Genomic DNA, 15917 nt, shown 5'->3' on the forward strand with positions numbered 1-15917 from the left:
GAAGCTGCTGGCTCTTACTGACAAAATTGGAGTGGCTAGAGGCATTCCATCTGCCCTGTCAGTGCTGATTTATGTGTTTTCCACATGGGGGGGGGGGAACAACGGGGGAGAGAAGGGCTGGCTGAGCCAGCTCCGTGTGGGGGTGTGGGTGGGAGTAAGAGGGGCTGGGGTGACCAGCTTGGCCATCTCTGGGCAGGGGGAATATGCTCACCCTTGGGCTCTGGCTTCCAGCCTGGCCACGAGGCAGGGCCTCAGGGGGAAGAAAAGGAGCAGGGTGGAGGGCCCCAGCAGAGAGGAGGAGGAATAGGGGGCAGGGCCAGAGTTCTGGTGCTCATGAGGGGCCCCCAGGACACAGGCCCCATTGGTAATTCACCATTATTTGGTCCCCCCTAGAACATCAGCGCCTAATTGGAAATCCGGCCTTGTCTGGGAGATGGTAGTGGTGGCAGCCATGATGGTGAAGCTCAATCCTTCCCTTTCTTTCAGTCATAAAATGTCCCCCTTTGCTCTGCCATTGCTAACTTTCACCCCCAAATTCTCTTTTTGAGAACCCCAAAAGGGAGTAATGAATAGAATAACTTATCCCCTCATTATTTTGTCGACCAATTTAGCTCTAATTTCCAGCAAACAAAGCTTGGTTCATTGAATTCTGGTCCCTCACTTACTTTTTGTTTACTAGGCATGATTTTAACATGGTTCTTGAGTTATATTAGCAGGCTTTTTTGTATAGATTAATTCAGGCTGTCTCCCTTTTGCAGATTTTCCCATCAATATTTATTGTTATAGGTTATTGTGACATTCTATGAACTTTTGGTCACTTCTTACAATTGAATTTACAACTGGGTAAATTTGTAGGACCAATTATCGCAACATTAATCCTAAACTATGGATCTAATTCACTAATTATGGGTGTGTCTCCTTCAACCAAAGGAGATTGCACAGTGGCTACAAAGTCTTTACCTTTATCAATCAAATTTGTAATGTCAAAGAATGAAATCAGGCTTCTTCAGCAAGACCTGTTTTCCATAAAACCATGTTGACTAGAATTATATTCCTATTCTTTAATTATAATAGAATTATATCCCTATTATTTAATTCTGTACACCTAATCTGATATCAGCTTTTCCATATTTTTGCCTACCATTAAGGTCAGGCTAAGTGGCCTATAGTTACCAGTTAATACTGCTTGCACTTTCTGAATATTGGCATAACATTAGTACTCTTCCAGTCTTTTGGAATTTCTCTGGGATAAAGATATCTTTAGCCAGCTGTTTTAGGACTCTTAGGTGCAAGTTATTAGGGTCTTCTGATGGGCTGGACAGAAATTCATCAGCCTCATATGAATACATCATCTTGCTTCTTTCCAAATATAGAACAGAAATATTTACTGAACACTTTCTGCATAGTTATTAACAATTTTACCACCTCCATCTAGTAATGTGCCTATCTAGTCTGACCTCCTGCACATTGCAGGCCAGAGATCATCACCCACCTACTCCTGTAATAGATCCATAACCTCTGGCTGAGTTACTGAAGTCCTTAAATCATGATTTAAAGACTTTGAGTTACAGAGAATCCACCATTTACCCCACACCATTGCTGGGATTTGTTTAGTTTCTAAAATTCTTTAAAAGCTCCTTATTGTCCTGAGCCTGGCCAGCCATGGATTTTTCAAGACGTCTTTAGCGTCTTTTATCCATTTTCTACATTTCATAACTTCTAATTTACATTGATTGTTTTGTACATTGACTGCTGCATGAGACCTCCAACATGTCTCTCACACTTAACTCCTCAATAACAGCACCATTTTTGTCAACACACTAAACATCTATTTGTTCTCTGTTTTGATTCGGTGGCCTGTAACAGACCCTCAACAGATCACATCCTGGGCTTTGTTAGTTACCACATTGTTCCATATGTATTCAAGATCTTGTGGTTCGGAATTAATAACAGGGATCTTAGTTTTCCATGATAAACCCTCCAAAATTCTCTGATTAAACAAAAAAACCCATAAAAATTCACGTTTTTCTCTGATTAAAGTGCATCGCCGCACTTTAGTTTCCCTAGGCAAAATATATATACATACATATTTATATATATAGGTATCAGGTGAACATAATGTTTTACTGATACAGTGGAACCCCGTTTATCCGATCTAATTAGGACCGGGGCCAGATTGGATAATCAAAAATGTGGGTAATCTGGAGAGCTTCAGCCCTGGGCAGCAGGACTTGAGCTGTCAGCCCCAGTTCAGTTAATATGGAGAGCCGGATAATAGCGGCTCAGATAAATGGGTTCTACTGTATATGTTTTTATATTTTCACAAAATGTAACAACTAAAGATTCTCTGTAAAAACACAAATTCCGCATTTTTCCATGGCAAATGGATTTCTAGGATCCCTGATTATCAATAACTGTAGAACAGGCAACGGTGACTAATGTAGAGTGCCCTCCTCCCGACACACACATTCCTTTTACCCACTCTATTCCTCCTGAAGAGGTTATAATTAGTCATGTGCATTGTCCCACTAGGTTTCCGTATTGCTAATTGCATGTATTTTTTCTGATCAATGAAAAGTTCTAATTCCTCTTAGTTGTTAACCAGACTCCTAGCATTGGCATATAAGCAGTTGAAAAATGTCTTCTCTTCATATGTTTTGTCACATCGTTTCAATTAGTTCACGTTGAGTTTTGTACTGTATTTGCCTCCTTAGACCTCCCATTGTGTTGGTAGTTCAGTGCCCTTCTAGCTGCTCCAGTTAGTCTCCTACAGAGAAGGTTAGCCCCCTCCCTGTGAAACGCAGGCCATCCCGTTTGTACTACGCCCTCTCCCAATGGAATATGGCCCAATGGTCCACAAAACCTACACCTTCAGCCTCACACCAGCTGTGCAGCCAACAGTTCACTTCCGGTATTTTCTGCCTTCTCTTGCTCATTGGATTGGCAGGATCTCCAATGAGATCACTTGGACTTTCCTTTTCTTCCGCTCCCTTCCAAGGTGCCTGAAGTCTTCTCTAATTTGAGCAGTTCCATGTGATGCTGTGTCACTGGTTCCAATGTGTATCATCATCAGTGGAGACTTGCCAGACAACTTCATCATCTTGTCTAATCCTGTGGTTACATCTCATATCTTCACTCCAGGGAGACAGCACGCTGTCTTATTGTCCCCTGCTGAATATGTCCCCTCTTCTTAATATGGAGTCACCAATGATGATTGTTTGCATTCTTATGATGGTTGACAAACCTCACTTGGTTGCTGCTTATTTCATATCACAAAGACACCCATCAGGTATGTCCTTGCTAGCTGAGACAGGTTCTTCAGTAGTTGACTGGCTGAGCATCTGGAAATGCTTTGATATTTCTAGTGAAGTTCAGTGACTCTTGGCTCTCTTTTTCCTATTGGTTACAAATAACCCGTCCACATCTTTGGTTTCTACTCTCTCCAATTGCCTTATTGCTGATCCGTCCCCTTTTGGCATCTGACAATGGTTTCCAAATCTGGTTGTCCAAGAAGTCTATGCTGTCTCAGATGCTGCACAATATTGAAACCTATGCTTCCAGACAACGTAACTTCTCTTCCAGTACAGCCACTAGCCTGCATTTCATACCGCAGAAATTTATTCTGTCTTCTGGCAGAAAGTAAAACATAGCACATCCAAAAGGGATCACAGCACTTATTTTCTCATAAATCATATCTGCTATTTGGTGTAGAGCCAAACCTAAAAGAGGAATCACACTCCCTCTCTAAACTCATCCAGTATGCCATACCTGTTCACCTGGCAACTGAAATATACCAAGCCTCACTGCTCAGCTCCTGCCCTCGCAGACAGGGATGGAATAACCAATCAAATTTCAAAAACTGGTTCTGTTCACAGCCCCATGAATCACAGCAACGAGGCCCTCATTGAGAAACAAACAGATCCATCTCACCTGGCCAGTTCAGGGGCCCACAGCCCAGTCACACCACCTCACAGAGAACAACCAACCAACAGATGGAACAAATACAACCCGCACCAAATCCCTCTCCCTACAAGCCTAGGATACACAGCTTCACCCTCAAATTCCACTGTTCCTGTTACCCAGTTAAAGGGTGTGTATGTGTTTGAGGGGAGGGGAAGGAAGGCTGGTGACATGGGCTACAACTGTTTGCAGAGAAGACGTTCCAAGTAATGGAGTTCCAAGGTCTCAGCTACAACAGAACAGTTCAGTGGTTATAGGGTCATGTCACTGGGGTGACCTGAGACTTATTTTATCACATGCAGCCAGTCAAAACCCAGTTCCTTATTCAGTCACTATTTACAATATGAAAGTGGGGTGGGAGTGTAACAGGTGGCAGTATATTGCTCAAAAATGAAGCTTTGGGCCAGTCAGTAGCATGACCCAGTCCTTCAGAACAGTCTGATGGTTGCAGGGATGTGTCACTCAGGGTGACCCGAGACTTATTTCATCACATATAGCCACTCCAATCCCAGCTCCTTATTTGATTATTTAATTAATAAATAATTAAGGAATTAGTCATTTAATTTTTATCACATTCAAACACATCACCTTATTGTAAGATTCAATTTTTAGAAATTTAATCGATTTAAAAAATAATAATTTTGGCTTTCGAATAAGGGAACTATGAGTAAGGAGCTGGTATCACATAAAATAAAATAAAAAAGGAACTGGGAATAAGTAACCAACTTCAGCCTCCTCCTCCAGTAGCGTCTATTAAACTGTCACTGTGTTACACACATCTCCCTCTAATACATTCAACTTTGTTTTGCGCTGTCTCTTTGTTAAGATTTTAAATACTTGAACAGCAGCAGCACTCAGCTCTTACAAGATGAGAGAAAGCAATAAATCAAGAGGACATAAGTGGTGAAAGTAAACAATCCCCCACTCAAAGGATATTGTTCTGACTTATGCATGTGATGCTCATTATACGATGCACTCTGAACTAGGTGTCAGCGTCAGCCAGTCAATCTTGAGCTATAAAGCACTCACCAGTGATTGCAAAGTGACTCCCTTCCTACTCCCCGATGCTGGAGGGTGAGAGGATGGGGGGAGGAGGGGAAAGACTGTGCCTGTTACCTTGGACCAGTAAAGAGTTCCAGGGTCTTCTCGGGTTCTTATTCCCTCGCCTTCTGAAGTCACAAAAGAATTTATTTACTCAGAAATTGTTCTCTAAAGAAAGAACATTGGAGAGCTCTGTTCCAAGCACTTCTAGATCTAGCTAGATACACTAGACAACACTGGGCTGTTTTGGATGAGTGCCTTTTCCAGGAATAACAACGAGGGTATGATTTTTAAACACATTAAGCATGCAGTTGCAGAGACACAGTGTGTGAATAACTGCTCCCTGATTTATGCATCTAATTACTGGAACCAAATACAGAAATTGGATAAACTGAACATGGGAAATCAGGTAACGTTGGCCATTTGCACACACGAGCACAGTAGTGTGTTTTCAAAATGTTTACAAATCAAGCATATAACTAGACAGACAGAAAAGTCACACTTCAGAGCAGCTGTTACCAGTTTCGAAAGGCAAGTTGTTTACAATAATTCTAGTTGAATTCCCACTGGCCTAGTGCTGAAAACCTCACTGGACACACTTTCTGGTGGATGGTATTGTATTAATGAGCTGCTTATTTGTTTCCACTAGGAGGGAGGGAAACCTCTTCAGAAGAGTCCAGGAGACATGGGTTTCACCATGACTGGACGGGAACGCTCAGAATATGCGCGATGGAAGAAAGAACGCGATCAGATCGACCTCGAGAGGCTAGCGCGCCACAAGAATGCAAAGGGCGAATGGCGACGGGCTTGGGATATAGAAAAGTCAGAGCACATGTAGGTCATCTATAGCCCTGAAGGGCCTTTCATGCTACAGGCCCTATAACAGCCTAGGTTCTGGTAGTAGGTCTATATTCTGATGAGACATTGTGAGCTGGCAAATGGTGAGATATTAAATCCCTGCGGCTGATCACCATAGGTTCTGCACAGACCCTGAGAGCTGTAGAGGAGGTTGATTCACAGACCAAACTGATCCCATTGAGGTTGAGGTGTATGGGACTGATGGAGGCAGGAAGAGGATGGGGCTGTTCCAAAAGGGACAGTTTGACAAATCCACTTTGATATTTCAAAACATATCATCCAGTTGCTATGACCTCCTTTACATTCCTATAAAAAGCCAGCCCAGCTACATCATCCTTACCTTACAAACTAACCCCATTCAAGCATTCCAGTGTACACTGTGTCATGGTCAGGGCCATACTGGGTTAGATAGATGACTAGCACCATCTGCAGTACTGTGGGACGACTCTCATCATGCTATTGCAGAGTAATGAGGTAGTTTCCCTTCATTTACAATCTGCCTCTTTAGCAACCCTCGCCCAGCTGAAATGCACTGGCCAGTTGGCTTTTGGGAGTGGAACACACCGCACACACTGGCCCAAGTGCTTTAGAGTAGGGCTCGTTCCAGGCACTGGATTGAGGGTTCTTACATCATATACTATAGACAGAGGGGTTTGGCTGGTGCAGATTCATGTCATGCACTGTATAGAGGGCTCTTACAGGGCAGGCATGTGGGATGCTCTTTTGGTTAGCTGGAAGATCTGAGTTCTGTTCCCAGCTCTACTACAAACTTCCTATGTGATCTTGAGCAAGTTACTTAGATGACTGATTTTAGAGATGCATTGGGAGTTGTGGGTTTATACAGCTCTGAAAATATGGCTCTTAACCTTTCAGTACCTCAGTTTACCCATTTGTAAAACAGGGATAATACTCCATTTAGCTCACAGGGGTTTGGTGAGGCTCCATTTATTAACATTGATAAAGTATCTTGAGATCCTCAAACTTAAAGTGCTATGAAAGTGCATACACTTATTACTTATTACTTTATTTATTATACTGTATGTAGTAGGGGGAGGGCTTCTGGGGGTGGAATCGTGTGCATAGGGCAGAAAGCTTTTGGCAAGAAAGCTCCCACAGAGAAGTTATGACAGGTTTTTACCATTCACTACTTCAGCAGCTGCTCTATATATGCTGTAGAAAACCATGTGATTGGAGTCTTGGTGCAATACTTGCCTATATAAGATGGAGGTCTTTAAAATGAAACAATTAAAAACAAACCCCTCTATCTACCATAGACTTGTTTCCTCTGTCTCCCCACAAATGTGGTACTTCCACCCCAAAAATTACCCTGGCCTGAGGCCCAATTAATATTCAGCCTTGGCCAATAATAGGTTTTCTGTACATAAAGATGTCACAACTTTAACATTCAGTCTCACAGCTCTAAGGGGATAGAAATGGGTACTTTATATCACTTGAAAAGGGAGATTCCCAGCTTCCCAATGGGAGGCACCACCAAGAAGAGCCCAGGATAGTGACATTCCAAGTTTATTGTCAGAGACAGATACTGAACTAGATGGGCTACTGCGCTAATCTGGTATGACCAAATCCTATGCTCCTAGAGAAAAGCTATTTTAGGTCATTTAGCCCCCCCTTGAAACTTGCATAGTTGGACTCATGGTAACATGGACACCTGACTTTACAGGTGAAAAGAGACAAAAATAATCCTAATTAAAAAAATCTTAAAGTCTCCAAAACATTCCTAAAATAGTTTCCCGGGGATACCTGTGGCATATACAAAATAGAGGATGGTATGGTGTGGTATAAAAGCTTTAGAAGGTCTCCTTTGTGTTGAATAATGTGCTCAGTCCAAGCTCTTGCTGATAAAACTTCCATGTATTCCCATATATATGCAGATGTGAAAATATATATGACTTGTGACTATGGCTTCTCTAGGAGCTAATCTACACTTGAAACATGACAGCAGCACTTCAATGTAGCCACTCACTACAGTGACAGGAGAGGTTCTCCTGCCACCATAATTAATCCACCTTCCTGAGCAGGGTAGCTAGGTCAATGGAAGAATTGTTCTGTTAGCATAGCGCTGGCTACATGTGATGTTCCCCTCTGCAATCTGGACTGGTATATCACTGTATCATCCCAATCCCTCTCTCCTGGGGCCGTCTTGCACTTGACTCGCTCTGTGAACCCCCACTCCTGGGTCAGCCCATGCCCAGCCACCTGCAAACAAGTAGTCCCTGACCTAGTGAATGAGTGCTTCTGGCCAGTCACTCATGGGTTTATGCAATGGCGTGATCCCCAGCCATTATCCCTAGTCCCAGACACAACCCTAGGAACTGCTGTCTTACAGAGGTCAGTGTTGCCCACTGGACTCTGCAAGCTCATTGGTTAGTCAATTTATCAAAGAAATTGATATGCACCAGCTCTGTCACTCTAAATGAAGATTCTACATACACCCAAGTCACATGCACTGCTTTAGATAAAACAAGCAAATAAGTTTATTAAGTACAGAAAGATTTTAAGTGATTATAAGACAGAGGAATATAAATCAGATTTGATCAGGAAGAAATAAAAGCAAATCACATTCTAAACTAAGCTTAATACTTCCAATAGCTTCCCAAAGTTAGATAATGCTCACCACATAGTCAGCCTCCAACCAGGCTTCCTCCCCTCCCCGTGGGCAGTCTTGAGGTTGTCTTGTAGATGGCTTGCAAGAGAGACACCAAAATGTCTCCCCTTTTAACATGTTCCTGCACCCCTCTCTGGGGCCTTACCTCCCTCCTTCAGGGTCAGGTAACACAAGTATCAATGCATGGTTTTCTCCAAGTCCTGAGTCAATGAGCATCCCCTTATCGGATACTTAGGCCAGTCCATTGTTTCTGTATGCATGCCTCAGCGAGGCATGAATTACCTCTGCTTTTAGTGTTTGCCTGGATCTATTCAAGCCATGTGAGACACACATTTGGGAATATTACATAGCAGAGTTTCATAGCCACACCCACAACATTGCACGAAACATACTACTATAACAATAATGTTCAGCATGTCATGAGCATTCCAAAAACACCTTACATGGCATACTTTGCATTAGACAATACACAGTTACACCATAAGGGTGAATATGAATGATACACAAATCACATCAGGTTGCATGGGGTGCAGCGTGTCACACTACACCAGAGGTTAGGTCAGCTTTACTGTATCACTCAGGGGTGTGGATTCTTCACATCCCATAGCAACAGAGCTAGGTCGACGCAACTTTTGAATGCAACTTGCCTAGGTCTGATGGGCTGATGTTGCTTATTAACATGAGTAGTTTCATAGCTGACAATGCCCTGTTTTTACTTGCAGGTTTGAGGAGGACTTTACTAAGGATGGGGAGCCAGTTTTGGATAATCTCAGCAGTAAGAAAGGTGAGAAAGGGACACACAAGTCCTATTTTGACATTTGTTAACCATGAACATGTGGATCATTGGTCCAGGTCAGGTGTGAAAGATCCAGTCCTTGGGTTCTTTGCTTTCCATCAGATCTGTACAGAAGTGGCTGTAAAATCAGTACATAGGTCTTAGCACTCTCTGCTTTGCAGAGTGCTCAGTGGATCTGAATTGTGTGCATGGTGTAACCTTATAAACTAAACTTGTGTGCATAGTGTCACTACTCTGTGTTCCCCAGAGTGCAGCAGTGACTAATTCAGTAACTTGGGCCCAGTTTCTCAATGGGAGTTAAGCACCAAAATGCCTTTGGGGAGCTAGGCCTTGAACTCTATGCTCTTTATGATGTAATAGCGTATATAGAAGTTTAGAATTGGCTCCTTTCCCCAGGACTGGTTTCACAAGGAGTCATATTGGAGAGCTCTCCTGCAGCTCCTTATCTGTGCTCCCAGGGGCACATGCCAACTTCTTCATGAGGATAAATCCACTCCAGTTCCTGTTCTCAGGAGATGTACTGACGGAGTGAGGGTTTGCTGCTAGAACACATCACATGAACACCATGATCTCTGTCATGCTTTCATTATATAACCCCACTGCCTTTCGTGTATGCTGTGTGCTTTCAGGGGGAAGAAATACCAGGAAATTCCAGCACAAGTCCTTCCCTTCTGAAGGGAGAGGTGAGTAGAACCCAAGAATGGCCTTAAGTTAAACTATTGGTACTCGCCCCCATTACACAAAGCTGCGGCCCGAGGTCTCGCATACACTGATCAGTGAGGGAATTCTAGACAGGTGGCACTTGGGTCTGGTTTGATATTGTCTCAGTAGTGGACATGTTGGATATAAATAAGGAAACCTGAGATTTAAGTCCATAAGTATTTCAGGTTGCATTTGCCTAGTGGCTGCCCCCTTTAGCCAAGTTCCTTACTCCTCTCTATAATGGGACTGATACCTGCTGAAGGATCTTAGGAGGCAGTGTGGTAGCCAAGTGACACTGAACTGAAACAGAGATAATGGTTTCCCAGCGAGGCTGCCCCCTCTGGTTATGATCGGTATCACTTCTAGTCTCTTTCACTGTGGAGCACCCCAGTAGGCATGGCAGCAAAGAAGCACACTGGGGAGCAGTACTGCAGGGGTGACGAATAAGGGAGCTTATTGGGACTGGTGCAATGGCAGTGGTGGTCTGAGAGCACATCAGGAGCAGTGCAGCAGCCAGGGAGAGATATGGGGCAGATGTGCAGTCAGGGGATGTACTGGGAATGATGGAGCAGGATTCCAGCTAGAGACAGGCAGTGGGCATGGAGGCTAGGGAGCATATGGGAAGTGGTGCAGTGGGAGTGGCAACCAGTGAGTATATTGGGGTAGATTGGAGGTGGCAGCCAGAGAGCCGTGCTGGAGTTGGGGTCAGGGATGCATTGAAAGCAGTGCCAGGGGGATTGCAGTCAGGAGGAATTTTGCTTTGCAGCTTTATATTTTCCTCCCCTCCAACACAGCCCCTTTCTTTAGGAAATACAGCCACAAACTCTAGTGATAAAATGAGTCTGTCCCCCACCTGAATGGGCACAGAGCATAAAAGCACCACCACTGCTGTGACTTTCTTCTGTCCCTTAGCTCAGTGCCAGGTGGCAGAGCTGTAGGAAGAGAGGTGCTATGACAGAGCCAGTTTCCAGCACCGACCCACTGCTGGATATACCAGCCCCTCGCTCTTTGTGCTTCCTGTCTTTCAGGTGGAGGACAACACACTACGAACACAAGTGAGCCTGCTTCCAGAACACTACCAGTTGTGAGCAGTAGAGCCAGAGGAAAGGATAGACTGACTGGCAGAGCCAGAAGGTAGGAGGACAGTAAACAGGATATTATGGAAACCATTTTGTAACCACTGCTAGAAGTCCTGCTGTGCAGTGCTGGGGACTTTCAATTCACTCCTTGCTTCACCTGGAGTGAGGGAGCGGCTACTAGCCCTGGGCCAGGAATTACATCATTAGAATTAGAATCTCCATTTCTGTGACAGAGCCTGGTGGGATATCCAGTCAGAGACTCGGGGCTCCCTAGCCTAGGGTTGTGTGTCCCCCTCACAGACCAACTGCACTGTCATCATGGATGGGACACAAATAACTGACGGATCAGACAAACGAGTCTTGACAAACTGGGTGACACTGGCCCATTGCCAACCCGCTGCCCACTGGGCGTGCCCGCTCCTGTTTGCAGGCTTTGCTGGCCCAGGGAGCAGGCCTCCTGAGATTGTTGTAGCTAGCAATTACAATGACTGACACTTTGCAGAGACCTTCCCTCTAGCTCCCAAAGCGCTCAGCAACTCAGTATAATCATGTTGTAAGTAAAAATATGGAGAGGGATTCGCCCCTCAGCAGAGCTGCACTCCCTGTATGCCACTGTGGGGGGTGGAAAGGGACCATAAAAAGCCCTGACCAATCCAGGGCAGAATTCTTCAGCACAGGCACAGTGGGCTTTTCTACAAGGAGACTTAGCATGCAGCCAGCCAGGGTGTAAATCTACAGTGCATTAGCCTGCTTCATTAAACCAAGTCGCTGTGTGGACCTGCTACTATGCACTAATGGCTCCATAGTGCACTTTGACCTACAACTGTTTGTAACAACCCCTGTTAGTAAAAGCCCTGCACAAGTGTGTTCTAAGGATAGGGAGCCCAGATGTGGGAAGGGCATGCTGGGAAGAGACAGGGCCATACTCCGTAGCACTGTAGAGATTTCAGGTAGTGCTGTTACCCATTAGCACCTCACTGGGAGCTGCCCAAGCCCCAGAAATTCTTCAAATCCAAAAGGGCATGAAGGTGCTTAAAGCTATCTTAGCCTCCTACTCCCCCTGGGTTGTAAGTTTTGTCTTAAGCCTCTTAGAGGTACAGCACAAAATCGCACTTGTAACTGCAGAGTTAAGATCGCATTGAGATAAGCAGGACTAAAATTGCTGGGCCTTATTGGTCTAATTCCACTAACTTCAGTGAAACATCTGTTGATTACACAGGTGTAAGGGGAGAGAGTCCAGCCAGCCACTTTTAATGATTCAGTTTAGCTTCCAAAGTTGGCACACATCAAGGCAAACACCAGCTTTCCAGTGCTATACTATCGAATGGCTTAATAACAATTCTAATCTTAAAACTACAATGATATTGTGTACCAGCCAGCAAGAGAAGGCAAAGTTGATTATATACCCAAAACTTTTTAACACGCCAAGAACACAAACAAAATTTTACTATATGTTATTAGTGTATTTTTAAAAGAATCAGATCAGTTGTGCAACAAACACACAGCTACGCTGATGCATACATAGGAATGTTTTCTATGTACATCTCTGATATGTTACAGAATGCTGGTAAGCTGGTACCTTGCTACGTAGTATTAATTTCTTGATGTGTGCACTGAAGGTGATAGCATTGTTGAATTGAAATTGAGTGTGTTAGGGTAATCATGTGAGGTATGGTGGCATGGCATGATGGTAGTGGGACTGATGCTGTCTGGTATATGGCTGTTTTAACTTATGATTTCCTTGCTTTTTAGTTTCTGCATTGTAAGGAAATACACTTGAGCAACCTTAACTATAAGTTAATTAAGTTTTATGTTGGAAGTTTTATGTATAACAGAGAGATGGGTCCTATTATGTCTCCTCAGATCCAGTCAGCTAATCACACCTTAACTTAATTACAAAAGTTAATTGGATAAGAATAACATCAACAGCAAAAAATAATCAAGTTATCACAGTCTTTGTTTCTAAGCTACATTAAGCCCCACTTCATTGTGAGGTTCAAGCTCCAGTCAGCTTCAGTAGCAGCTGTTCCAAGAGGAAAGCTGCTGTGTAACTCTGCCACACAGACAGTTCCTGACCTCAAAAGGTGAAGTAACTACACAATGTCGCCCCAGTTCCTAATACTCCTCCAGCCCCCACAGGCCCAAACCAGATTTCCAGATGTGAACAACCTCAAACTTGAGTAAGTGTGGCTCCACATCTGAAGCATGTGATTTAAGGCAATCTGTAATATATGCACAGAAATTACTTCAATCAATGAAATGCACCCACCTCTGGGGTGGACTACACAACATTATAATAGGAAACAAAGGAGAATACTGTATCCATCTGAAACTGCAGGGGGAATTTAGAGAGGTCAAATGTACTTACCCAATTGACAAGGGCCCCTGCTGTAATGAAAATAAAGGTGCTATGGACTTATAACCACAAGTGTCAGGATCTTAGTTTTACATTTCATCTGAAAGACAGCACTTTCACAACACAGTGTCCCCAGCATTATACTGGAGAGTTGATTCAGTCCTGACTCAGAGGAACAACTACCACCTCCAGAACTACCATCATCGGTTCCTCCAGCACTTCAGCAGTTAAGTTAGTATCACTGTTCAGAACTGCACGCCAAGCTGAAGAACTCAGTGTCGAAGACACATTTTATAATAGACCACAATCTATTCCTTCAAAATAAACATACTAACAGTCCCCACCTCTGGAGAGTTTGTTGGGCAACTTGTTGTTCCAAGAACAGGCTGTATCTTACTAAGGGAGATGCACATAAATCCCCCAAGAGTGGCTACTCTAGGAAACTGAACAGAACAAACAAATTGTGTTTTCCATGGCGGGGCTGCGAGCTGAACTATTATAAAGATGATTTTCTTTCTTCTGTCTTCCTCTCGCCAACCTTCCCTTCTGAGTCTGCTAGTTTTCATGACTTTTTGGGAGGAGGACGTTGTAGGGAGAGGGTAATTTAAGGTTACTGAGCCTGCAGTAGCTGTGAATTCCCCTTCACCTGGGGCTCCCACCTTATTCTCTAGAATGATGTCCGCTAAGAGATGCTGGGGTGGGAATGGGTTTGGTGGTACTTGCTTAAGAATCACAAGCTGCCTCAAAGAATCACATAAAAGACCTCAGATAACTGCTCTAGGGCTCGTGTTCTGGATGCTTGGCTGGGATGGCTTAACTGCAGGTGCACTTTGACTTTTGAAACAGTCTAATTCTTCATGAATAAAATGCTGTTTGGTGACTGACAGGTGTATTGCTGCTGTTCTTAGGGGCCTGGAGATTAAACTGAGGGGCCCTATGGCTTACTAAACAACTTCATCCATAGGGAAGGGTGGTTTATTGTGCTCAAATCTAGATTTCACATCCTTGGCTATGCACCACTTTTCCCATGTAGAGCAGGCTAGGACATGCCTCTGGGCCGTTCTGGAAAAGGCAAATGCAGCCAAAATGATGGGAGCCATGAAAGAAATCCATCAGCAAGTGCTTTATCTGCCAAGAGTTGGCCGCTCTGATTCCGGTCAATGCTTTTTCTGTGCTCTCTCCCTGCCCCCAATCTGGGATATAAAGAGCTGGTTTAGGAAGAACGACGACGTTAGAAAAACCTAACAACATTAGGCCTCATCCCCTCCAAATGTTTAATCTTTAATAAAGCTTAATTCTGGTTGGTTCGCAGGCAGTGAGCTAAGTAGTTGATGTATTCTTGGCCTATAGATATTTTAGCTATAAAATTAGGTTCTGTATAATTAGTTTTGTGTGCAATTATCATTAAAATGCTATGAACTAAAAAAAAAAGTACAAGTTCTTGAGCTGCTTATTGGAATTAACAAGGCGAGTTTGTTTCTCTTCGAGGTAAGGCAGCCTGACAAAAGCACATTATACAATGCGCTTTGCTGGCTGGAACGTAGCAATTGCCAGACTGCAGTAGGCACAGGTGGGATAATCTGCCCCTCACCCCACGGTAGATCTCCTCTTGATCTCTGAGAGTTGGAGGAGATTGGCTTTAACCCTGAAGCATGCGGTTTGAAAGTCAAGGTGCTGGTTAATAAACAAAGCTTTAAGTGGTTCCTGGACCATTTATTTTAGCGATAGTGTCTTTTCTTTGCCATACAATCAGGACTGTGCTCAGAAGGAATGCTTTGGCTATCTGTCACAAGGATGAAGTTCATGGAAGCAAGAGTGTTCCCAGAGTCAGGTCCTTATCTCTGGAATCTTATCCTGATGCATATACATCTGAGCCTGAAATTGGCTAGTTTTAGAGTGAGCTGCACAACTTTCTTTGTTCAGGCTTCCCACCAAGCAGACCTGAGAACCTCCTCACACCGTCGTTGGTTTTTTGCCTCTTCTGATGTTCCCAAGGAAGCTGGGTCAGTTTTTGCAGTGGGCATGCTCCCCGCTTTGGGGCCATGCTGTGTGGTACCATTCTTAATTATGTAAAGTTGTACCAGATGACAGGCACCTTATAAAGACTTGTAAAAATATAACAACGTTTAACTTGCTCTGCAGAGCCCCACTAGTGAGCAGGGGTCCAATCAACTTAGAGCCTTTGTGCTTTGATCATCTCCTATGATGGTCTGGCTGTGTTTTTGAGAAGTCCACTACTGCTGCTTTGGTCTTAAGGGAATAATTATTCCTGCTATGCCTGATGTGGTCAATGGTGGGTAATGCCTGCCCACTGCAGGGCCTTCCTTTCACTGCAGACCATGCCCTCTGAGCATGGAAACAGCAGTTTTTCGTTCCTGAGCACTGGGCAGCACTTTAACCAGCTTGCATGTTCACACAGACTCTGCTCAATCAGTGGCAGAGTCAAAACAAGTCTGTTCTGTGGGAAGGCTTTAAAGCAAAAGGATCTTCTCAGTGGAG

General features: G+C 43.9%; 1 protein-coding gene across 4 annotated transcripts in view; it reads left to right on the top strand.

The window, feature by feature from the left end:
• CCDC9B (coiled-coil domain containing 9B) overlaps positions 1-15917 on the top strand; it is a 106245-nt gene that overhangs the window by 71219 nt on the left and 19109 nt on the right. For 3 of the 4 annotated variants that reach the window (XM_067558000.1, XM_067558001.1, XM_067557999.1), the window contains exons 7-10: positions 5651-5835; positions 9208-9269; positions 9911-9964; positions 11012-11117. In XM_067558000.1, the coding sequence (XP_067414101.1) occupies positions 5651-5835; positions 9208-9269; positions 9911-9964; positions 11012-11117 (407 nt within the window). Of the gene's footprint in view, positions 1-5650; positions 5836-9207; positions 9270-9910; positions 9965-11011; positions 11118-12925; positions 13016-15917 lie in introns of those variants that run through there. The other variant, XM_067558002.1, reaches the window with a different exon arrangement.

This window comes from Emydura macquarii, unplaced genomic scaffold, assembly GCF_026122565.2.
Source record: "Emydura macquarii macquarii isolate MOO-44397 ecotype Brisbane River unplaced genomic scaffold, CSIRO-AGI_Emac_v2 contig_1876, whole genome shotgun sequence".
In the NCBI taxonomy this organism is placed as follows: Eukaryota; Metazoa; Chordata; order Testudines; family Chelidae; genus Emydura; species Emydura macquarii.